The sequence below is a fragment of the Oncorhynchus keta genome, chromosome 28 (genome assembly GCF_023373465.1).
Source record: "Oncorhynchus keta strain PuntledgeMale-10-30-2019 chromosome 28, Oket_V2, whole genome shotgun sequence".
NCBI lineage: Eukaryota > Metazoa > Chordata > Actinopteri > Salmoniformes > Salmonidae > Oncorhynchus > Oncorhynchus keta.
Genome location: NC_068448.1, coordinates 68698140 through 68722490, shown reverse-complemented (window position 1 = coordinate 68722490; position 24351 = coordinate 68698140). Strand labels below are relative to the sequence as shown.

At 47.9% G+C, this 24351-nt stretch overlaps 2 protein-coding genes across 5 annotated transcripts in view; both read right to left on the bottom strand.

Moving 5' to 3' along the window:
• The window catches only part of LOC118371121 (ras-responsive element-binding protein 1-like), a 79400-nt gene extending 58483 nt beyond the window's left edge, over window positions 1-20917 (bottom strand). The window contains exon 1 of one of the 3 annotated variants that reach the window (XM_052483740.1): window positions 20387-20917. In XM_052483740.1, coding sequence (XP_052339700.1) covers window positions 20387-20426 — 40 coding nt within the window. In that variant the 5' untranslated portion in view covers window positions 20427-20917. The remainder of the gene's footprint in view (window positions 1-20386) is intronic. The other 2 variants (XM_052483742.1, XM_052483741.1) reach the window with 2 other exon arrangements.
• Window positions 5034-8263, bottom strand: LOC127912883 (uncharacterized). Of its 2 annotated transcripts, none has more exons than XM_052483743.1 (2): window positions 6966-8263; window positions 5034-6449 (listed from the first exon to the last, which is right to left on the bottom strand). In XM_052483743.1, exons 1-2 carry the CDS (start codon window positions 7353-7355, stop codon window positions 5925-5927), a joined length of 915 nt encoding a protein of 304 aa, XP_052339703.1. In that variant the 5' UTR covers window positions 7356-8263; the 3' UTR covers window positions 5034-5924. The 2 variants fall into 2 exon arrangements, 1 of the variants encoding a protein (XP_052339703.1); XR_008083911.1 differs by lacking the exon at window positions 5034-6449 and adding an exon at window positions 6716-6848.
• Window positions 20918-24351: the final 3434 nt, after the last annotated feature.

Below are 24351 nucleotides of genomic sequence, written 5' to 3'. Positions count from 1 at the left end.
TTTATTTCACTTTGACATTGGATTATTTTGTGTAGGTCGTTGACAAAAAACAACAATTAAATCCCACCTTGTAACACAACAAAATGTGGAAAAAGTCAATGGCTGTGAACACTTTCTGAAGGCAATGAAAGCTAATGCTCATTTCAACCTTCCTACAAATGAATGTGCCGACAAAAGGGAGTGATTCATTTCCAAAGATAACTTTTGAGTTCCTTTAGCTGGGCCTGTGGGTGTACGTGTGTACTGTAGTGTTGCCTGAAGCAAGGTCTTCTCTGAAAGCTGGGGAGATGTTGGGGAGATGTTGGGGAGAGTTGGCTTGACATCCCCATCAGGCTGACAATAAATATCCCCTGCTAGCTAGCTACTTATTTGGCACGGCTCTTCGCCCCAAGTACATCACGCCGGTAAGCAGAAAGGGTACACTTTTAAACAACCCCCCCCCCTATTATTTTGTTGTTATGATCAGCCCCTACTCCTTTATTTAGCAGACACTATAATGTAGGGAGACGGAGAACCATCCATCTTTATCTCTCTCTCTCCTCGTATCCGTCTGTCTGCTTCCCATCCTGTTCAGCTCATTTTCCCTCTGGCAACCAATCACCTTCCTCCAAACAAACGCACACGAAGGGTTGCAAAATTCCTGGAACATTCAATAAATTCCCTGGTTCTCCCAAAATCCCGGTTTGAAGGATTCCCGAAATCAGGAGGGAATAAGCAGGAAATACAGAATCCTCTCATCACTATTTCTGGAAAACCTGGAAGTGTATTGAATGTTCCAGGAATTTTGCAACCCTACATGTGTATGTTCTGTGTGTTTGTACAGCACTCTTTGGGTTGGTGAGGAACATTGAACCTAGCTGTAGGTTTGGGCTGGTGAGGAACATTGAGCCTAGCTGTAGGTTTGGGCTGGTGAGGAACATTGAGCCTAGCTGTAGGTTTGGGCAGGTGAGGAACATTGAGCCTAGCTGTAGGTTTGGGCTGGTGAGGAACATTGAGCCAAGCTGTAGGTTTGGGCTGGTGAGGAACATTGAGCCTAGCTGTAGGTTTGGGCTGGTGAGGAACATTGAGCCTAGCTGTAGGTTTGGGCTGGTGAGGAACATTGAGCCTAGCTGTAGGTTTGGGCTGGTGAGGAACATTGAGCCTAGCTGTAGGTTTGGGCTGGTGAGGAACATTGAGCCTAGCTGTAGGTCTGGGGCAGGTGAGGAATGTTGAGCCTAGCTGTAGGTCTGGGGCAGGTGAGGAACATTGAGCCTGGCTGTAGGTCTGGGGCAGGTGAGGAACATTGAGCCTAGCTGTAGGTCTGGGGCAGGTGGGGAACATTGAACCTAGCTGTAGGTCTGGGGCAGGTGAGGAACATTGAACCGAGCTGTAGGTTTGGGCAGGTGAGGAACATTGAACCTAGCTGTAGGTCTGGAGCAGGTTAGGAACATTGAACCTAGCTGTAGGTTTGGGTTGGTGAGGAACATTGAGCCGAGCTGTAGGTCTGGGGCAGGTGAGGAACATTGAGCCTAACTGTAGGTCTGGGGCAGGTGAGGAACATTGAGCCTAGCTGTAGGTCTGGGGCAGGGGAGGAACATTGAGCCTAGCTGTAGGTCTGGGGCAGGTGAGGAACATTGAGCCTCGCTGTAGGTCTGGGGCAGGGGAGGAACATTGAGCCTAGCTGTCGGTCTGGGGCAGGTGAGGAACATTGAGCCTCGCTGTAGGTCTGGGGCAGGTGAGGAAACATTGAGCCTAGCTGTAGGTCTGGGGCAGGTGAGAAACATTGAGCCTAGCTGTAGGTCTGGGGCAGGTGAGAAACATTGAGCCTAGCTGTAGGTCTGGGGCAGGTGAGGAACATTGAGCCTAGCTGTAGGTCTGGGGCAGGTGAGAAACATTGAGCCTAGCTGTAGGTCTGGGGCAGGGGAGAAACATTGAGCCTAGCTGTAGGTCTGGGGCAGGGGAGAAACATTGAGCCTAGCTGTCAGTCTGGAGTAAAGATATGTTACACAACTTTTTTGTTTGTTTCATCACTCCCTCCCTCCCTGTCTCCTACTACCACTCTCTCTGCCTCCCTCACTCCCTCCCTGTCTCCTACTACCTCTCTCTGCCTCCCTCCCTCCCTGTCTCCTACTACCGCTCTCTCTGCCTCCCTCCCTGTCTCCTACTACCACTCTCTCTGCCTCCCTCCCTCCCTGTCTCCTACTACCACTCTCTCTGCCTCCCTCCCTCCCTGTCTCCTACTACCGCTCTCTCTGCCTCCCTCCCTCCCTGTCTCCTACTACCACTCTCTCTGCCTCCCTCCCTCCCTGTCTCCTACTACCGCTCTCTCTGCCTCCCTCCCTGTCTCCTACTACCGCTCTCTCTGCCTCCCTCCCTCCCTGTCTCCTACTACCGCTCTCTCTGCCTCCCTCCCTCCCTGTCTCCTACTACCGCTCTCTCTGCCTCCCTCCCTCCCTGTCTCCTACTACCGCTCTCTCTGCCTCCCTCCCTCCCTGTCTCCTACTACCTCTCTCTCTGCCTCCCTCCCTCCCTGTCTCCTACTACCGCTCTCTCTGCCTCCCTCCCTGTCTCCTACTACCGCTCTCTCTGCCTCCCTCCCTGTCTCCTACTACCGCTCTCTCTGCCTCCCTCCCTGTCTCCTACTACCTCTCTCCTTGGCTCCCTCCATCCCTGTCTCCTACTACCTCTCTCTCTGCGCTCTCTCTGCTTCCCTTCCTCCCTCCCTGTCTCCTACTACCGCTCTCTCTGCCTCCCTCCCTGTCTCCTGCTACCGCTCTCTCTGCCTCCCTCCCTCCCTCCCTGTATCCTACTACCGCTCTCTCTGCCTCCCTCCCTCCCCGTCTCCTACTACCGCTCTCTCTGCCTCCCTCCCTCCCCGTCTCCTACTACCGCTCTCTCTGCCTCCCTCCCTCCCTGTCTCCTACTACCGCTCTCCCTGCCTCCCTCCCTGTCTCCTACTACCGTACCGCTCTCTCTGCCTCCCTCCCTGTCTCCTACTACCGCTCTCTCTGCCTCCCTCCCTCCCTGTCTCCTACTACCGCTCTCTCTGCCTCCCTCCCTGTCTCCTACTACCGCTCTCTCTGCCTCCCTCCCTCCCTGTCTCCTAATACCGCTCTCTCTGCCTCCCTCCCTGTCTCATACTACCGCTCTCTCTGCCTCCCTCCCTGTCTCCTACTACCGCTCTCTCTGCCTCCCTCCCTGTCTCCTACTACCGCTCTCTCTGCCTCCCTCCCTCCCTCCTACTACCGCTCTCTCTGCCTCCCTCCCTCCCTGTCTCCTACTACCGCTCTCTCTGCCTCCCTCCCTGTCTCCTACTACCGCTCTCTCTGCCTCCCTCCCTGTCTCCTACTACCGCTCTCTCTGCCTCCCTCCCTGTCTCCTACTACTGCTCTCTCTGCCTCCCTCCCTCCCCGTCTCCTACTACCTCTCTCTCTGCCTCCCTCCCTCCCTGTCTCCTACTACCGCTCTCTCAGCCTCCCTCCCTCCCTGTCTCCTACTACCGCTCTCTCTGCCTCCCTCCCTCCCTGTCTCCTACTACCACTCTCTCTGCCTCCCTCCCTGTCTCCTACTACCGCTCTCTCTGCCTCCCTCCCTCCCTGTCTCCTACTACCGCTCTCTCTGCCTCCCTCCCTCCCTGTCTCCTACTACCGCTCTCTCTGCCTCCCTCCCTCCCTGTCTCCTACTACCGCTCTCTCTGCCTCCCTCCCTCCCTGTCTCCTACTACCGCTCTCTCTGCCTCCCTCCCTGTCTCCTACTACCGCTCTCTCTGCCTCCCTCCCTGTCTCCTACTCCCACTCTCTCTGCCTCCCTCCCTCCCTGTCTCCTACTACCGCTCTCTCTGCCTCCCTCCTCCCTGTCTCCTACTACCGCTCTCTCTGCCTCCCTCCCTGTCTCCTCTCTCTGCCTCCCTCCTGTCTCCTACTGCCTCCTGCCTCCCTCCCTGTCTCCTACTACCGCTCTCTCTGCCTCCCTCCCTGTCTCCTACTATCGCTCTCTCTGCCTCCCTGTCTCCTACTACCGCCTCTCTGCCTCCCTCCCTGTCTCCTACTACCGCTCTCTCTGCCTCCCTCCCTCCCTGTCTCCTACTACCACTCTCTCTGCCTCCCTCCCTCCCTGTCTCCTACTACCGCTCTCTCTGCCTCCCTCCCTCCCTGTCTCCTACTACCGCTCTCTGCCTCCCTCCCTCCCTGTCTCCTACTACCACTCTCTCTGCCTCCCTCCCTCCCTGTCTCCTACTACCTCTCTCAGCCTCCCTCCCTGTCTCCTACTACCGCTCTCCTGCCTCCCTCCCTCCCTGTCTCCTACTACCGCTCTCTCTGCCTCCCTCCCTGTCTCCTACTACCGCTCTCTCTGCCTCCCTCCCTGTCTCCTACTACCGCTCTCTCTGCCTCCCTCCCTGTCTCCTACTACCGCTCTCTCTGCCTCCCTCCCTGTCTCCTACTACCGCTCTCTCTGCCTCCCTCCCTGTCTCCTACTATCCGCTCTCTCTGCCTCCCTCCCTGTCTCCTACTACCGCTCTCTCTGCCTCCCTCCCTGTCTCCTACTACCACTCTCTCTGCCTCCCTCCCTCCCTGTCTCCTACTACCGCTCTCTCTGCCTCCCTCCCTCCCTGTCTCCTACTACCGCTCTCTCTGCCTCCCTCCCTCCCTGTCTCCTACTACCGCTCTCTCTGCCTCCCTCCCTCCCTGTCTCCTACTACCACTCTCTCTGCCTCCCTCCCTCCCTGTCTCCTACTACCTCTCTCTCAGCCTCCCTCCCTCCCTGTCTCCTACTACTGCTCTCTCTGCCTCCCTCTCTCTCAATTCAATTTCAATTTTAGGGCTTTATTGGCATGGGAAACATATGTTTACATTGCCAAAGCAAGTTAAATAGATAATAAACAAAAATAAAAAACAATACAAAACTAACAGAATAAAGACATTTCAAATGTCATACAGTGTTGCAATGATGTGCAAACTCCCTCCCTCCCTCTCCGCCTCCCTCCCTCTCTCTCTCCCTCCCTCAGCAGCCCTACAGTACACGGTAGCAGGTTTTATGACACTGAGAGGACACCGTGGGCCTGGACTGCTCTCCACTGACAGTTGTCTATCTGTGCAACAAATGGCACATTCAATCAGGGGGCAGCAGTGACAGCCCCACTCTATAAATTCTGGGGTGCGCGCACACACACACACACACACACACACCCACACACACCAGCTAGCAGCACCTAAAACAGAGCCTGCAGTTATAATGCTGCCTTGCTCCACTCAAAATTTATGTGCAGCTCTTTTTAAAGGTCTGTTAAGTTCAAGTGAGTTAATAGTCTAGTAGTTCACCAACGGACATTGATTGTCCATATCAGTACGCAGATGAATGGCAGAACAGCCTGTGAAAGCAGTTTGTTTTATAAAGGCTGTTTTCAAATATGCTCTTATTTGTATAAGGAGCATCCTCCAGACAGACTACACATCAATAGGTGAAATTCAGGAAGGCATTTTGATTCACTGGAGTTTCAATTGTAGAATTCACCAGAGTTTGAATTCGGCCATGATGCCTAAATAGATGCCAACATTTGTTGTTGAGGTCTTCACACATACGGTCAAGCCGGTCAAGGACTGATACGGTCAATACGGTCATACGGTCAAGGACTGATAACTAATAGCCTACTACAAATATGATTTATAAAATGGTGGCACGCCACCAATTGAGGCACATAACTTCTTGGGGGAGAATGAAGTGAAAAGAGATGGCTCAGTTCAAAAACGTCCCCGGTGTTACAACAATACACTTGGGTGTGTTGCTCTCTCTTTCGCAAAACCACACCTTCACAGTCTTTCAACACTTGAAATGCAGGAGGGAGGAGTGAGTGTGTGTGTGTGTGTGCGTGTGAGGGGGGGGACTGCCTTCAGGCCTGCAAGTTCATACATGCCATACCTGGCTAAGCCTGGACTTAACACACACACTCAAATACAGTACACACACATACTCAAACACACATACATACCACATATCCCAGAGACAAGACTCACGCCCTCGTCACAACGAGTAGCCCAACCCACCTGAAAATGTGTGTACATACGCACAGCACAGAGAACATAAACAATAACACCCAAAGCATCTCCCAGCCCTGCAGTCATCTGGGTGAGCCTACAGTCATCTCCCAACCCTACAGTCATCTGGGTGAGCCTACAGTCATCTCCCAGCCCTGCAGTCATCTGGGTGAGCCTACAGTCATCTCCCAGCCCTGCAGTCATCTGGGTGAGCCTACAGTCATCTCCCAACCCTACAGTCATCTGGGTGAGCCTACAGTCATCTCCCAACCCTACAGTCATCTGGGTGAGCCTACAGTCATCTCCCAACCCTACAGTCATCTGGGTGAGCCTACAGTCATCTCCCAACCCTACAGTCATCTGGGTGAGCCTACAGTCATCTCCCAACCCTACAGTCATCTGGGTGAGCCTACAGTCATCTCCCAACCCTACAGTCATCTGGGTGACAGCATCTCCCAACCCTACAGTCATCTCCCAACCCTACAGTCATCTGGGTGAGCCTACAGTCATCTCCCAACCCTACAGTCATCTGGGTGAGCCTACAGTCATCTCCCAACCCTACAGTCATCTGGGTGAGCCTACAGTCATCTCCCAACCCTAGTCATCTGGGTGAGCCTACAGTCATCTCCCAACCCTACAGTCATCTCCCAACCCTACAGTCATCTCCCAACCCTACAGTCATCTGGGTGAGCCTACAGTCATCTCCCAACCCTACAGTCATCTCCCAACCCTACAGTCATCTCCCAACCCTACAGTCATCTGGGTGAGCCTACAGTCATCTCCCAACCCTACAGTCATCTGGGTGAGCCTACAGTCATCTCCCAACCCTACAGTCATCTGGGTGAGTCTACAGTCATCTCCCAACCCTACAGTCATCTGGGTGAGTCTACAGTCATCTCCCAACCCTACAGTCATCTGGGTGAGTCTACAGTCATCTCCCAACCTTACAGTCACCTGGGTGAGCCTACAGTCATCTCCCAACCCTACAGTCATCTGGGTGAGCCTACAGTCATCTCCCAACCCTACAGTCATCTGGGTGAGCCTACAGTCATCTCCCAACCTTACAGTCACCTGGGTGAGCCTACAGTCATCTCCCAACCCTACAGTCATCTGGGTGAGCCTACAGTCATCTCCCAACCCTACAGTCATCTGGGTGAGTCTACAGTCATCTCCCAAACCTACAGTCATCTGGGTGAGTCTACAGTCATCTCCCAACCCTACAGTCATCTGGGTGAGTCTACAGTCATCTCCCAACCCTACAGTCATCTGGGTGAGTCTACAGTCATCTCCCAGCCCTGCAGTCATCTGGGTGAGCCTACAGTCATCTCCCAACCCTACAGTCATCTGGGTGAGCCTACAGTCATCTCCCAACCCTAGTCATCTGGGTGAGCCTACAGTCATCTCCCAACCCTACAGTCATATGGGTGAGTCTACAGTCATCTCCCAACCTTACAGTCACCTGGGTGAGCCTACAGTCATCTCCCAACCCTACAGTCATCTGGGTGAGTCTACAGTCATCTCCCAACCCTACAGTCATCTGGGTGAGCTGCTTGTATTGTGTACACAGTGGAAGTACACATCTGGGAAAAATGTGCTACTTCAGATATTTGCAGTCAGTCATTTCAGAAAAAAGCTGCTTGAAATGCGTCAAGCATCTCAACAAAAGTTTTGATGCTACGTGGTCTATCGAGTTAAACAAGGCTTGCAGGCCTATTATTTTTCAAGCGTATGAAATTGTGTATCCCTATGAGTAAGTGTTGTCCTGACCATAAGAACTGTAGCATAGAGTATCTGTCTGGGTTCCACCACGTCTGAGGAGGAGACAGAACAGGAGAAACCACTGGAGGGGGGGTTCACCTAGCAGAGGGCCCAGACTCAGGCCCAGGCGGGAGGATACGCCTCTTCACAGCTCTCACCATAATGGGGCTCTTTGTACAGCCAAGAAGAATACACCCTTCATCTGGACTGGGGACTGAGGCTATCCCTCTCTCTCTCTCTCCTCTGTCTCTTCCCACTCACACACACAGACATCTACCTACCACACATGATTTGTGGCTGTCAAGACCTTTTCTTCCCTCCCCCTTGTAGAGGACTACCTGTGTGTGTGTGTGTGTGTGTGTGTGTGTGTGTGTGTGTGTGTGTGTGTGTGTGTGTGTGTGTGTGTGTGTGTGTGTGTGTGTGTGTGTGTGTGTGTGTGTGTGTGTGTGTGTGTGTGTGTGTGTGTGTGTGTGTGTGTGTGTGTGAGAGACACGAGATGGATCAGCTCAGCAGTGGTACCACCAGCTACTGTATCTATCTGTCTTTCTACATGTATCACCATGCAGCGTGTCCCCTCCCTCCCTCCAACCTCTAACCTCCAACCCCTAACCCCCATCCTCCAACCCCTAACCCCCATCCTCCAACCCCTGACCCCCTCCCGCCAACCCCTAACCCTAACCCCCATCCACCAACCCCTAACCCCCTCCCTCCCTCCAACCCCTAACCCCCTCCCTCCCTCCCTCCAACCCCTAACCCCCATCCTTCCCTTTCTTCGGCGTCACTCCTCTTGATGTTACATGACATAACACTCCACAGTGAGGATTCAGGCCAAAGTACAAGGCCACACAACATCAGACAACTGTTTGCCGGCACCGGCTCGCAACCGCCCCCTGAGCAGCCCAGTATCTACGCCCCTCCCATCCACATGGGCACCGCCCACCTTGCTTTCTGCCTCAGGCCAATCAGGGACTCCGCAGCCAGCTGTTTGCCCGGGCCGCACACGTGAATGACATCGGGCAGGTGGGGGGGTGCTCTCGCAACTTTCACAACTCTGAGCAGCGGGGGGGTTATCCATGGAGCCTCCGGGGGTATGAGGCCGGCCGTGCAGCACAGCACCGTTCCTCTCAGCTACACTGAAACAACTCCGCCAGCAGCACCATCACACCATGTCCTGCCTGCCTCTCTCCCCCCTCTCCTCCACCCTTCTCCTCCACCCCTCTCCTCTACTACTCTCCTCCACCCTTATCCTCCACCCCTCTCCTCCACCCCTCTCCTCCACCCCTCTCCTCCACCCCTCTCACCTCCACCCCTCTCCTCTGAAATAAGTGTCACATTGTGTTTTTTCTCTCTTCCAGCTGCGCTGGGCTCTCTCTTCATGGGTTCTCTGCCTGCCTTACAGCCTGAGGACATGGGCTCCTACAAGGGAGTGATTCTTCTGGAGGGTGGGATGTGATGAGGGTGGAGATGCTGTAACTTCACATAGAGCAGAGATTTTTGGGGGTCCCACAGAACAATTTCCTCTCTGTGTCTCTGTGTCTCTCTCACTCTCTCTCTCTCTCTCTCTCTCTCCCCCCCCCCCCCCACTGGACAGCTAGCATCGCCTGCCAGCATCTAGGAAACTCCTCCTTTGAAGCCTGCCTCTCAAGGCTCTGAGCAAAGTGCCTCCTCGTCGAACACGGCCTGATAAAAAAGTTAATGTTTACTGGGATAGAAGTGCTGGCTTAGGGAGTGCCAGAAGGATAAACTTTGACTAAATTTAGATGATTCTCTTTGTGAACTAGGCCTACTTCTCTCTGAAGCAAATCTTGGGCTTCTGACTGTCACCAGTTTATTTCCCTCGTCTTCTGACAACAATTCCCCTAATGCTGCACACAGCGCTTATCATAATTATGAAAACCTGAAACAACATCCAGTATCCACCATTTCCTGTTCGGGGGAAGTCCAAAAGACTTTGCAGACTTGTGGGATGGCCCATTTCCTCAGCAAAGGATGAAATGAGAAGGGACGGGGATTATTTCCCCCCTCTGAGTTCTATTTATCCCTGACACCGTCCCTCCATCCTCTCAAAATGCATCTGGTGGCATGCTATTCTACTTAGTCAGGCCTCACTAAAGGCATCTCAACCAGCATACACTTTTAGAATATGATAGAGTCAGGATTCATAAAAACTAAAACATCGCACTGAAAGTACAGCTGTGAGAAGCAAACCAACTTTGTCATCTTACAAGAGATAAGTATTAAGGTCTTATTCTTGAAAAATGTTTAAATCAAATAATGCTAATTCAGTAAGTCCCCCCCAAAAATCTATGACAAAACCAACCAAATGGCAGTGCAGACGTATGCTAATCTGATTCCTTAGGGGCCTTTAATTGTCATCATTGGAGTCTATCTTCACTCTGAGTCTCCAGTAGTGTCATTAGAGAGCTCAATAAGCGTAACACTAGTCTCTGGGGCCTTGCTGCACTGTTACAGTCTTCAACACTGGGGGACTGACGGAGTCATTGCATTACAAACTTGGCGACCTTGCTCAGGAACAGATAAGAACAGTGTCGAAGTGGAGACAGATCTAGACAGAACAGACCTGGAACAGCATCATCTTCCAGGCACGGTCTTGAGGGCTGAGGTTAAAGTTGGGATGTTTCATGGTTTCGCGGTTCACCTTTCTGCAGTATTTGATGACAAACAGGCAACGTGTTTGTAGGTAGACATTGTATGGAAGAATGAATGATGGAGAAAGATTAACCTGGCCACTGGAAAAGATTCCATTCTCCTCATGCATCTCAAAGCCTGTTCAATACCAAGTAGAGGAGGGAGTGCACTCTGCTCAGTTACAAGTGGTTACATAAAGGGGTCAAAGTCTTCTCTTTTGTCCTGATGCTGCTGCTCTTTCGAAGGGGAGCCGTAACCTGGTTTTCACCTGCTTACCAATGCCTGCTAGAGCTGGGAAAGATGTTTACTGTTCTCCTTGCATGGGGTTTATAATTCTTTCCACTGGTTTACCTGGGGGGTGGGGGATGGGGGGGGTGGGCGACCTTTAACCAGAGTGACTGTCTGGTTAATGATAATGATGATAATGCCCCTTTGAAGGAGGCGCCACGAACTTGCGCCACAGCGAGGATGCTGGGAAGAGCACAGCTCAGGAGAGTGGTGGGGGGAAGGGGGAGGATGATAAAGGGTGTAACAAATAACTTTGCTGGTAAAACTTCGACCAACAGAATATTTTCACCGAAATTAAAACTAACTTTTGCTCAAGGGGGGGAACTAAAAAGTTTATCATTGACGTGTTATTTTTGGGAGAGAGAAAACATTCCCCTGGGTGGTTGAAAGGGTTAACTGTGGGGCAGAGGTGGTCCTGTGTTGTTGCGTGAGTGTGTACGCCTGCTGTGAGATGGGTGGCGGCTGTGCAGCCTGTATGCATCACCGGTGTTGTTTGGGCAGGGTTTAAGGTAGGTCCCTCCATTGTTTGGGAGCTGCTCCTGTTGTGGGGGGTAGGGGGAGAAAAGGCCAGGTTTCAACCCAGAGAAAGGGCTGTGTTTCTGTCTTTGTGTGCCCTGCCTCCGGGGCTTGTCAAGAGAGAGCCTGGTCTATCCCATCAACTAGACTCCCAAGGGGGAGCTGGAGAGGAGGATTGCTACGGGTGTTGGAGATGGGAGGTGGGGGAAGGATGACAGTGTAGTGTTAACTTCAGCTCAACTGGGAGGACACACCTCCCCTCTCCTCCCCATCCCCCAACTAAGCACCACCCTCTCCCTCTCCTCCCCATCCCCCAACTAAGCACCCACCCTCTCCCTCTCTTCTCCATCCCCCAACTAAGCACCCACCCTCAATCTCTCTTCTCCATCCCCCAACTAAGCACCACCCTCTCCCTCTCTTCTGCATCCCCCAACTAAGCACCCACCCTCTCGCTCTCATCTCCATCCCCCAACTAAGCACCCACCCTCTCCCTCTCTTCTCCATCCCCCAACTAAGCACCCACCCTCTCGCTCTCTTCTCCATCCCCCAACTAAGCACCCACCCTCTCCCTCTCTTCTCCATCCCCCAACTAAGCACCACCCTCTCCCTCTCTTCTCCATCCCCCAACTAAGCACCCACCCTCTCCCTCTCTTCTCCATCCCCCAACTAAGCACCACCCTCTCCCTCTCTTCTCCATCCCCCAACTAAGCACCACCCTCTCTTCTCCATCCCCCAACTAAGCAGCCCCCCTCGTTGCACTCCTCCTCTCCATCTCTGCTCAGGACATAGGAGGTATTTTGGAAACAGTGGGAAACTTTATCCATTGTCCAATCTTAAAGTTGGCTCTAAACAAAACATTTAATCTGATCAGTGAATTTTTCTTTTCATGAGAGTGTTTTCACCGGTAATGTAAGAGAGAAGCAGGTAGGGAGGGGTTGAGCTATAACAGGGTTCCCAACTGAACGCCAAGTTTTCATAGCAGAAATTATATACAGAGTATGTTTTTTAATTTTCATTGTTGGACATAAAAGACTTAAAAGAACAGGAAAACAGCTCCAAGTAATTTCAATTTTGGACATCTGTTCCTAAGTATTCCCACGCACAATAGAGAAACACGTGATCGTATACAAATGTAAGCAAGGTTTGAAAGATTTTATTTTAGTGAAATATTTTATCTGTTTGGGCTTCTTGTGGTCAATTTGCAGTCTACAAATTATTTGCAATTATACTGAACAAAAACATAAACGCAACAGGTAAAGTGTTGGTCCCATGGATCATGAGCTGAAATAAAAGATTCCCACAATTTTACATACACACAAAATGCTTATTTCTAGCTAATTTTGTGCACAAATGTCTTTATATCCATGTTAGTGAGCATTTTTCCTTTATCAATATAATCCATCCACCGGACAGGTGTGGAATATCAAGAAGCAGATTAAACAGCATGATCATTACACAGGTGCACCTTGTGCTGCGGACAATAAAAAGCCACAGATGTCTCAAGTTTTGGAGCGTGCAACTGACTGCCAGAGCTGTTACCAGAGAATTGAATGTTCATTTCATAAGCCGCATCCAAAGTCGTTTTAGAGAATTTGGCAACTGAGAGAATCCAACTGGCCTCAAAACCACAGACCACGGTAGCCTAGCACCTCCACATCCGGCTTCTTCACCTGCGGGGTCATCTGAGAGAATCCAACTGGCCTCAAAACCACAGACCACGGTAGCCTAGCACCTCCACATCCGGCTTCTTCACCTGCGGGGTCATCTGAGAGAATCCAACTGGCCTCAAAACCACAGACCACGGTAGCCTAGCACCTCCACATCCGGCTTCTTCACCTGCGGGGTCATCTGAGAGAATCCAACTGGCCTCAAAACCACAGACCACGGTAGCCTAGCACCTCCACATCCGGCTTCTTCACCTGCGGGGTCATCTGAGAGAATTCAACTGGCCTCAAAACCACAGACCACGGTAGCCTAGCACCTCCACAGCATGACACAGTGTTACGTGTGTAACCATTGTCACAGAGATTACACCCATCTTGTAAAATCAGTGGTTTGTCTGCGTCTCACGGCTGATGGTATTAGCATGTCTAGAAACAGGAGGGAACTTCAAAAGAAAAATGGAAACTCAAAACAGGAGTCCATCCAGTCAGTGAGAATGAAAGTTACACTTTTTTCTCTCTTGAAAATGTTTTTTTTTAAATAAAAAAGTAACAGTCAACTTAACTTTTGGGCATCCTCCAAACAAAACAAAAAAATAGGGCACTATTCACATAAAGAATGAGAAGGCATTTAGACAAATAATGTGTTGTTTTATGTAGGCCTAGTTGAAAAGTACTTAAAGGTGCTGAATCATTTCAAACAGGAAGGCCAAGGATTGTATCCTATGTTGTCATGCAGACAGAGAGAGAGAGAGAAAGAGAGAGGGGGAGACTTAATTGAACCTTATCAGTAGAGTGGAGCCCCCAATCCCTAGCCCCCTCCCACTCCTGTCTCCTCCTACACTAGGACCTCCCCCACCTCTAACGCAGCTTAGCTAAGGGATGCTTTCTATGGTGTGTGTGTGTGTGGGGGGGGTATGTATTTTCGTGGCCAAGGAGGAGCGACAAACAACAGGTCTGGGGGCCTGTGCACTGGTCTCTATGGAGATGAGGTGTGTCCTGTGTGTTTGTAGAACAAACAATGGTACCTGATGAGGGGGAGGACGGCTAGAGTGTGTGTGTGTGTAAGGTGGTGACCACATCATATACACTGTGGGAATGGGAAAAGGAAGTGGTGGCTCAGTGTTTCTTCCAAGGATGCCCTTTTGAAGAGGCATTACATGGGGCCAACCTAGCCGGATTAATAGGGATTACCATGGTAGAGTTGGGTTTAACAATTCAAATGCAAAGGAAATGTGATTATTGTTGTGCAATTATATTCTAAAAAGCTCCTATACACCAGAAACCAAGGTATACAGAATAACACAAAGTTTAGGCCTACTCGAGGTTTGGAAGTGTTGGCTAAAAGTAATACATGGTAGAAAAATATGAAACTGCAGGAAATGGCTCGGCTCGACATTCAGGATGAAGCCTCTGAAAGCTATTAGCATGTCGGCCACCCATTGGCAGAGTCACCTCTGACATCACTGGCAACATTGCCCAGCATGCACTACTCAGGTGGGGTGTCATTAGAACAGCTCATCCTTCTATATTTACTGTCTCCGCGTGGCTAACAGGCCGTCTGAGATAGACAGACTATCTATCTAACAGAGTCCTCTCTCGAAAAAACAATTCCAAATGTGTCCCTCAAAAGCGTCAGATGTGGAAAATCCACCGTACCTAGCCAGGGGCAGGGGCAAGGTAGGGACTAACGGGGCAGGACGACCGAAGGAGGAGGCAACCTACTATGTGGTAGGACTAGGCTGTGTCCGTCCAGGCATCTTTCTAGTCCTGCAGACATACCAATCAGTACCAACGTTTGAACAGATGTCACTTATTCTAGGTCCATCCATTTGAATACTTTTCTCTACACACCTATTTACATTCTGAAAACACAATATTAGGTGGCATTAAAAAAGTTTTCCTGAATATTTACCTCCACAAGTTCAAAAACTTTTATTTGCGGTGTTGATAAAATCAACATAACCTAAGTATGTTATATTTTCATGTTCTCTTCTCTTCCCAGCTCTCTCTCTCTCACACACAAAACTGGTTGGACCATGCTGTTGCCTTATGCACTTTTTCCTTTCCCTCTGTTCCTCCCTCCCTCCTCCCTCCCCTGTCTAGCTCCAGTGAGCAACAAGTGCTGCCTGTGAGTACCACCCCCTCCCCCTCCCCCTCCAACCTCCAGAAGCTATCTCAAATCCTCAGCCTGCGAGCAACTGCCAGCTGACAAAACTGTTTAGTCAGCATGAAAGAGGGAGGGAGGGAGCGATGTGGGGCTAGACGAGAGAGTGTGAGAGAGAGATGTAGAGACAGAGCAAGGAGGCAGAAAAGGGAGAGAGGGAAGTAGAGACAGAGCAAGGAGGAAGAAAAGGGAGAGAGGGAAGTAGAGACAGAGCAAGGAGGAAGAAAAGGGAGAGAGGGAAGTAGACAGAGCAAGGAGGAAGAAAAGGGAGAGAGGGAAGTAGAGACAGAGCAAGGAGGAAGAAAAGGGAGAGAGGGAAGTAGAGACAGAGCAAGGAGGCAGAAAAGGGAGAGAGGGAAGTAGAGACAGAGCAAGGAGGAAGAAAAGGAAGAGAGGGAAGTAGAGACAGAGCAAGGAGGAAGAAAAGGAAGAGAGGGAAGTAGAGACAGAGCAAGGAGGAAGAAAAGGGTGAGGGAGAGCAAGAGCGGGAGACATTCTTACTGCGCACTCTCCATTCAGCTCTCTCTCTCTCTCCCCCTCTCCCTCTCGCATTAACCCTTTCCTCTCCGAGACAGCCAACACAGTTTACAGATGGCAGCTAGAGGCTAAAAGTAACACTCAAACCACAGCTAGGAAGACAATCCACTCCATGGAAGGAATATTTTGTGAGTAAACAGAGGATAATGGAACCATATAAAGATTCCCCTACCTCCACTACAACTCAAATAAAGTATTGTAAACACAACAAGACCAAACTTTATGTCTCCTTCATACGATGGAGTGAGTTGCTTGGAAACAGGCTGACTGAGGAGAGGAGGGGACAACTCTGGAGAGCGGAGCCATTGTTGTTCCACTTCCTCCATCTCTTCCCCCACCACTTCGGAGAGGAGGCAGTTTCACTTCCTGTCTCCCCCATGCTTCACCCCTCCTCACCCCAGGTGCTGCTGCAGCCTCCATTTTCTAGCCTCTCTCTCCCTCTCCCCTCCCCCTTGTGGCATTCTTTCACATCAGTGGCACAGCCGTCAAGTTAGACTTTGAACCCGAGGTAAATACCTGCTTTATTTGCAGCCTGTGCTGGAGGCTGGTGGTGGCCTGTGTGGCTGGGAAGGGTGTATGTTGGTGGTGTGTGTGTGTGTGTGGGGGGGACAACATGTATAGTGACAACTCAGAGCTGTGCCGAGGGATAAAGGACACGTAGGGCTCTGTACTGAGACAGGGCCGACATCACCCTGGTGCAGCGTTCCCGCTCTCCCTGCAGCTTATCAGTTAGACCCTGAACACACCCTGTGAGATGGATGACTTGGCCAATATTAACAACACACTTCTGTGGGCCGAGGAGAAAGAGGAGAACTATAGGACAATAAAGGTTCTACTTGGTTGTTATGGCAAGCGATGCTGGTAAAATAGGTCACTCATTTCCCATAACAAATAAAACATCCATTCATCCAACCAAGATCATGTTCACCAATGTAGGACGGATGGCATGGATTTTCTCGTAGTTGGTTGAAGGAGTTGTCCTGGCAGCAATCAATTAATCAAATTGTTTCCCAAATCCAACAACGTGATCCAATAGTACGTTGAGAGACAGGCCCCTAAACATTAGGACCTACTTTGCACATTGGCTGTGCAGCCAAGTGTCGCCTATAAAAAGCCAGTGGTATTAATCTAGATTTGGGGCTTCTACCACAAATGTGTGACTGTGCCTACAAATATCATTGAGCCTCACAACTAGGCTAACTAACTATTTACACTGGTTCCTAGACCACAGCCAGGATAAAGGGGGCTAACTATGGACTCACCCCAGGGACATATTGTAATGTCTACTGTTAAGGTCCCTCCATGTGTGTTTGTTAGTTGCAGCTTACATTCACACACCTGTAAAAGAACTCCATCCCTTACTCGGTCCCAATGAAAACCTCAGTTTAAAGCAGCCTACGTGCACACAATGTCAGCACCGACACTGTCCTACTTAGCTGTTCCGTCCACTTCTCAAATTTCCACCATCTCACTTGGCTGTGTTACCGCATCCTCATTAAAGCACCCACACGTACCTTGAGCCTCATTCCATCAAGACATCAATAATGTTGGGTATGCCGCACATATTACAAGATGCAATACAGCATGTGTAGCCTAAATTAAATGTGTGCATTCTCATGTTTTAAACTAGGAGTCAATGCTTAGTAACAACGGCATAATCAAAGAGGAAAAATACCAAATAAACATGTTATGAATTACTTCAATTTGCCATGTAGCATTTAGCAGTAACATACATTTGAGATTGTAAGTCCTAAGCAAGGAAGGTTCGGGAGGAGGAGGGGTGAGGTGACACAGCGAGGCCGAACCCTAAGCTTGGATTCCATTTTGGAAACCATCTTCCTCATGTTCCCTCTTTCCTCTTACATCTACAAGTAGAGTCCCTATGTCCCCTCCACGCCCTGCCGGCCGCGGGATGGAACCTAATCTTATCTAAAAAAGGCGGGTTAAAAATAGCCCTGGGGGCCAAAGGGGAGCCAAAGGGCCAGCCCATCTGTACCCTTGGGGAAACCACAACCCATCTCCATCAGGAAGAGAGGTAAGAAGAAGAAGTGTCTTCATTTTTTAATTTTGACCCGAGACCTTCAGAGTGTTCTGGGTGGTTCGACCCATACACCCCCCTCCTATTCCATTGATTTAGCCTCAGTGAACAACAACCGGTTAACAGCTAAATTAGAGGCGATAAAGACGAGGGGAGCCAGTGAGGACCTAATACCAATGCTCTGCATTGTTGAAGGGACTTGCCTGTCGGCTTGCCATCAGGGGACACTGTGTTTAAGTCGGTGTCTTTAGAGGATGGATGGGGTCTTATTAGGCTAAATGGCAGGCTAATGAGAGCATAAGGGACCCAAGGGGGTTGAAGGCTCTTAATTACCTCCCTCAGCATCCTCGTCTGGCCCAATGATTCTCCTTTTAGTTCATCCAAACTCCTAAAAACTTGTGTTATCATTTTAGTGATGCTACAGAATGCCCCGTTTCACATCTGGACATAATCAAATGTTTAGTTGAAGGCTTAATCATTCCCTTGAGTAGCATATTTGTTTATTATTAAAACCATTTATGCCTAAGACAAAACAAACAAACAGAAATCATTACATTAAAGACATAGGCATGGATATGTTTTAACTATCACATCGAATTGCAGAGACGAAACATCACAAGATGGCAGCCATTTCTAACTAGGAGTAAGATCCAAGTACAACCAACAGCTTAAACCAGAAATATCCATTTAGACTTCCGAGGTGTATAACTAGGCTACAACTGGTCCACATCATATTAAATGAAACATAATTTTTGCACTCAGAGCATCCCACATCAAGAATTGAAAACTGTTCAAAGTGACTTCCTTGTATAAACGGAGACCCATAGCGAGTCTATTTTGTCAACACACTAGAGTCATGAGTACCAATAATGCAGTGGATTTGGAGACTTTGTGGAGGGTGGAGAGCTGAGGACATACAAAGGGGACATCCTCTACTTAAGTGTGGTTCCACGTTGATCAACTATCTCTAGGCTCAGAATTCAATAGAAAATAGCTGGTCAAATTAAACGGTTCATCATTTATTTATTCAACCACATCATTTATATAATGTCCTCCAAACAGAGCGTGATCATTTGAGGGATGATTACATTATTATTCCAAAAAAACTCAACTGTCTTCTTGGCAGTGCAAGAGCATCTTCCTCTTATCCAGTCTACTATTTAATATGCACTTTACTGTGACTGCAGGGCCTAAACCAGGACAGGCTCATCATCATCTTTCTGTACCACAGAAAAACAACTTTTTTTAAAACAAATGTTATGTCTCTTTCCTATATTAAGCCCCCCTCAATACATGCTTACCCCACCCCCACATCATCATCTTCCGGTCATGCCTTGGTTTGAGTCGTTAGTTTCACCGCACATTTAACCTTTCAGTACCCTATTTCTTCATCTCAAATTCACCTAACATCTTTGTTCGAGAGTACTGAATTGGATGGAGAATTTCCCTACAGCGAAATGACTGCGTTTGATCCGACTGTCGCCGTAGGCCTACTCGTCTACAGTGTAGAATTTCGTAATGGAATGCGAACTGCTCATCCGGATCGGCACTCTCCTCCCTGTCTCCTTCCAAGTGGTCAGAGAGCTCGAGAGAAGAGGAACATCGACCAGCAAGCTCCAAAACCGTGTTGCTTCTATTTTCAACCACCGACAAAATAGTCGACAGTGCAAATATCAACAGATCATCTCCCCATCGCCAGACAACATAGTGTAAACAAAACAACAATGTAGACACAAAGTTACACTTTTACCCAATGCTGTTCTATGCGCACAGCAGTCAACGAGACCAAGGGACGAAGGCAAAAAGAAGGGGAAAAAATGCCTAGCAACCATTATCTAACCAGGTCGCGCTACGTTGCAGTTTCCCAAGTGAAACGCATCAATTCATCACTTTTGAGCGTCTAAAAGAGATACAAATTAAAAAAATACCCATGAATGATCCCAAATAAACACTGTATACATCAACCATGCATTTTGCATCATTCTCGTTGTAGATGATGCGAAATAAATTAATTTTCATAAAGTCGATTATAATAATTAAAGAATGTAAAAAAAAGAAGTGAGAAATACTGATAGAGGTGTTTATTCTCGTAATGATGAATGAGGAAAACTATAGACTAGTAGGATATCACGCTTCATGATGAGTAGGAAGAACTGCTTCGGTTTATTTAATAAACAATTAAAGATGGAATCGTGTCGAATCATTTAATTGTAAGATTTTAACATACAGACAGACAGACTACTGTTGAAAAACAAATAAGTTTCGTAAACGTCTCTGCAAGGTCAAAATGTAGCTAGCTATACCGACACATGGCCACTAAGCTGTAGCTAGGCTTCGATCAAAGTGCACTGAAGATATGGATGCTCGAGTGCAGCAACAGGCGGCTAGTTAGCTAGCAGACTTTGAACCTCCTCGAACCCCCATCATTAAAAACACTTTACCGAGGGGGGGGGGGGTCAGAACTCCAACAATTAATGTTGATATAAAGAGGGAATGAGTAGCTAACTAAACTTCGCTGGTTACAAATAATAATATAAGGAAGAGACATTCCACCGCTCATGATGAGCATCAGGTCCTTAGCGAAAGTAGGAAGCAAATGGGAGTTGCGAAAACTATCCTATCCACATCTCCTTTCGAACTTTAACAACTTTATGTCACAACAACAGTAAACTTCGCCAAACACTCAATTACCATCGCATATCGACTAAACCAGACAAATAAGGCAGACTTAAGTGAATACGCCGAGGAGCTAGGTACTTACGTTCGACTTTGTTGGGGTTGGGCTGCTTGCGCCGAGACATACTGATGATGGTGAATGGTGATGATGGGCTAAGAAAAAAAAAGAAGCTGCAAAGTTGTTCCGGAGAGGAATCAAAATGGCGTTACTGAGGATGTGCAAAGTTAGACAACTTTGTTCCCCTCTCTTTCTTCCAAATTCCTAAAGAGGAAGAAAGAGTTGAGAGACGAGAGGAAAACACTTATTTCGCTTTCCTCTCTGGCCGTCCCCAAAGCGCTGCTCTCTCCTCTCCCCTAAACCTGATAAGTAAGAAGCATCACGTGTTGCTCCTGCTAGTCTCCAAGGGGACGTGTTACTGAGGCTGCTGCCACTAGACTTGAGCCAGTAAGCATCTCTACAGGAGGGGTCTCAAAAGAGCAAAACGTTTTATCGAGCGGCGTGGTACCAATGACTGCGTGGTACCCTCAACATAAAACTCTGAGAGAGGAAGTGCACGCGGAGGAAACTCAAGCCCTTTAAAGTTCTAGAACTTGGTTGTTGATCTACATTTACACACCTATCATTTAAAAATGGGTGTGATTATTAAATTATGTTTAAGTAGATACAGGACGCAGTGATGGATTCACAAGCAACCAGTATTTAACTAGTTTCAATAGTTCCATTTAGTTTCAACTGGTGCCTGCGTACTCCCACATTCCTCCAAGCCCTCATCTCTGGATACAGACCCCTCCCCGCGCCTATGCTCATCAACCACTGGCCGAGAAGCATTTCCCTCCCCTCTATGCAACTCAGCTGGTAGGAGCCTACGCAGCCCTGATTCACACTGTCTGGGCCACATTGAGATGGAGTCAGATATTTGGCTACATTGCTAGTATTTCCAGTATTTCCAACTTTTCGAGCATTTTGTGTAATTATTATATCTAAATTAGTCTAGACAAACTACTTTCATTAAGGACAAATGCACTGAAGAGTAAATGTGATATTTTGGTGGGTATGACTTGATAAGGACAGCAATGGAGTTGGAAAGAGCACAAACAGATCTGGGACCAGGCTAAGACGATAGGCCTAGCCCAAAGAGAGATTAGTCATTGTGACTTCCTTCAGTTGATTAGATCCAACCTAAACTTAATTTGATTAGAAGTGTGTGACAATCATCAACATGTTTGGTCACACCAGCATATTTGCACCCCAACTCTCCTCCATAATTGCCAAACAAAAAGTGACGCTTTAGGAACGTTAATAAGGATGCTACATGGGCTGTCATTTGTTGACATCACATTATTCTCAGGGACACTTTGCAATTTGATCTGAATATTGATCACAAGAAATTCTAGTAAAGCTAAACTCTCTAGGCTTTGCGTCCACATGTGCCGAATAAACACAATTGAATGAAAAAGATGGACACCAAATAAAATAAGGAAATTAGATGGTGCTTATATTTCCTATAAGGCATATAGCTAGATCTACACTATGGCATGGGAAGTGGACTCATCTCAGTAGACTACTTTTGAGGTCTTAAAACATCTAGCAAACATCTGATTTTGGGACTGAGAGCGTATTTGCATATCTAAAATCACAGAAGATACCTAAGATATTTCACAAGGCTAAGTAAAAGAAAGATGGTCATTGAGGAGCTGTTCGATTTTAGGCTAAAATGTTTAAGTTACACATAGTGTGCATCAATTTAGGTTTATAAAAAAATATGCTGACCTGAGTGTTTAACACACACACACAAACACACACACACACCTGCAGTGCCATTCACTTATCTGAAGGAACTACTCACAGTATCAGCCTCATGAGCCTGAGATGAATAGTATTTACATTACACCACTAATCCAATCAATTGTTTTCTTTCAAATTCAAATCAAACTATTGACAAGCAATTAGCACATTTAGTTTCAAGTTGCTGGGCATGCTTGCCTGATTCACAAACATGTTGGCTCTCCCCTAGGGTGATATATCACTCTTTGTTATCAAGTGCTTGCATGCAACAACAAAAAATAAAAATGTTATACATCTAGGTTGCGCAAACGTTATGATCTTCCATTGAAACACTCAAATATGAATTTTAAAAAGACACTCATTTTCATCACTTTGACTTTCAAGAGACTGTAGCCTACATTGCGGTCAAAAAAGTAGTTTGTGTGCGCGCGGACACGCGTATTTCAGTTGACAAAAGTGGCAGCGTGCCCATAGAGATCCCAATAAATGACCGATTCTGAGTGTGCCTTTCTGCTTTCACAAAACACAGCAAAATGAGTGTGATCTTATTTATTGAACGTAACCAAGGCTTCAACCCCGTTGCTAAGGAACAACCATCCCCACTTCGACAACAACAAAAGGGTGGATTCCATCGTGTGTGAGGTGGCCTCAGCATCGCACATTCTGTAAAACAAGTTCCAGACGGGTCTGAGCCGCGCGCGAGCGTATATCTGCAAAAGAGTCGAACAAGTTGATAACACTCGACGCATATGGGTCACCATGTTTGCACTTGAAAGAACCAGGCCATTTAACGCTGGCCTACAAACTATAATTACACTGTGTTTGACTATACACCTGTTGGTTGTTTGGGGGATGACAAGTACATGCTGCACTTATTCAATTGGCTGTGAACTGTCTGCCAGGTTTTTTTTTCCATCTATAGAGCCTATTTAACCGTTTATTTTTTTATTCATTTTTTTGTATTTTTTTGTGTTCTATAAATTTACTTTGTGTTTAAAGAACGTGTATGAATTACAGTAATTCGAGTTGTCAAACTAAGATGTTGGCCTGGCTGGCTCCAGCATGTGCTTGGAAGAAAAATGCATAGATAAGGAAGGACAGGGGGAGTGGTGAAAAACCGGTTTCAGTTGGTGACAGAACAGATGACTTGTAGGTAACAGTTGTTTTCATTGCAGCCTGCATGGCACTGAAGCTGCACAGAGAGTAGGGCAATTTATAAATGCTCTCTTTATAACTTGCAGATACTGTGTTCCAAGGCGCAATATGCACAAACAAATGGTGTGCAAGCACTTATTTGTGGCAGTTTGATTACACATAAATCACAATTTGGTTATGTCTATATTATTCCTGAGCCCATAGAGAAAGGTTACTGATTGAAGTGCATAGTCTACCTTAGTGGCAATTCATAAAAGAGCTTGGATGGAAGACATGGAAATGACACTCGGGAAAGGTGAAGAGAATAACAACAACTATAAGGGGCAACTATATGTTAGCCACAAGTGCAAGAATGTCCTCTCCCTCTAACATCTCTCGTTAGGATTTTGCAGAAATGACAGGTCATGCAATAAATAGAGCTTGACTCACTCTTTCATAGTAGTCTCTTTGCCAACAGATGTTTTTTCAAAAACATTTCAGGAACTCTGATTTAATCCCATTGATTGAATTACGTCCACTACTCTACCCTGCACATTAGACTGCTGCCCTATGTACAGTACATAGTCATTGAACAATGGAAACTTTAATCATGTTTACATACTGTTTTACTACTTTATATGTACAGTGCCTTGGGAAAGTATTCAGACCTCTCAACTTTTTTCACATTTTGTTAGGTTACAGCCTTATTCTAAAATGGATTCAATGTTTTTTCCCCCCATCATCAGTCTACACACAGTACCCCATAATGACAAAGCAAAAATAGGTTTTTAGATTTTTTTTCTAATAAAAAAATACTGAAATATAACATTTACATAAGTACTCAGTACTTTGTTGAAGAACCTTTGGCAGTGAATACAGCCTAGAGTCTTCTTGAGTATTACTCTACAAACTTGGCACACCTGTATTTGGGAAGTTGCTCCCATTCTTCTCTGTAGATCCTAACAAGCTCTGTCAGGTGGAATGGGGAGCGTTGCTGCACATCTATTTTCAAGTCTCTCCAGAGATGTTTGATCGGGTTCAAGTCTGGGCTTTGGCTGGGCCACTCAAGGACATTCAGAGACTTGTCCCAAAGCCTTTCCTGCTTTGTCTTGGCTTTGTGCTTAGGGTCG

Coding starts and splice junctions, on each gene's coding strand:
- LOC127912883 (XM_052483743.1), bottom strand. CDS start 7,355: ATGACTGTAGGGTTGGGAGATGACTGTAGGCTCACCCAGATGACTGCA. Junction 6,450..6,965: donor ATGACTGTAGGCTCACCCAG/GTGACTGTAAGG, acceptor GCTGTCACCCAG/ATGACTGTAGGGTTGGGAGA.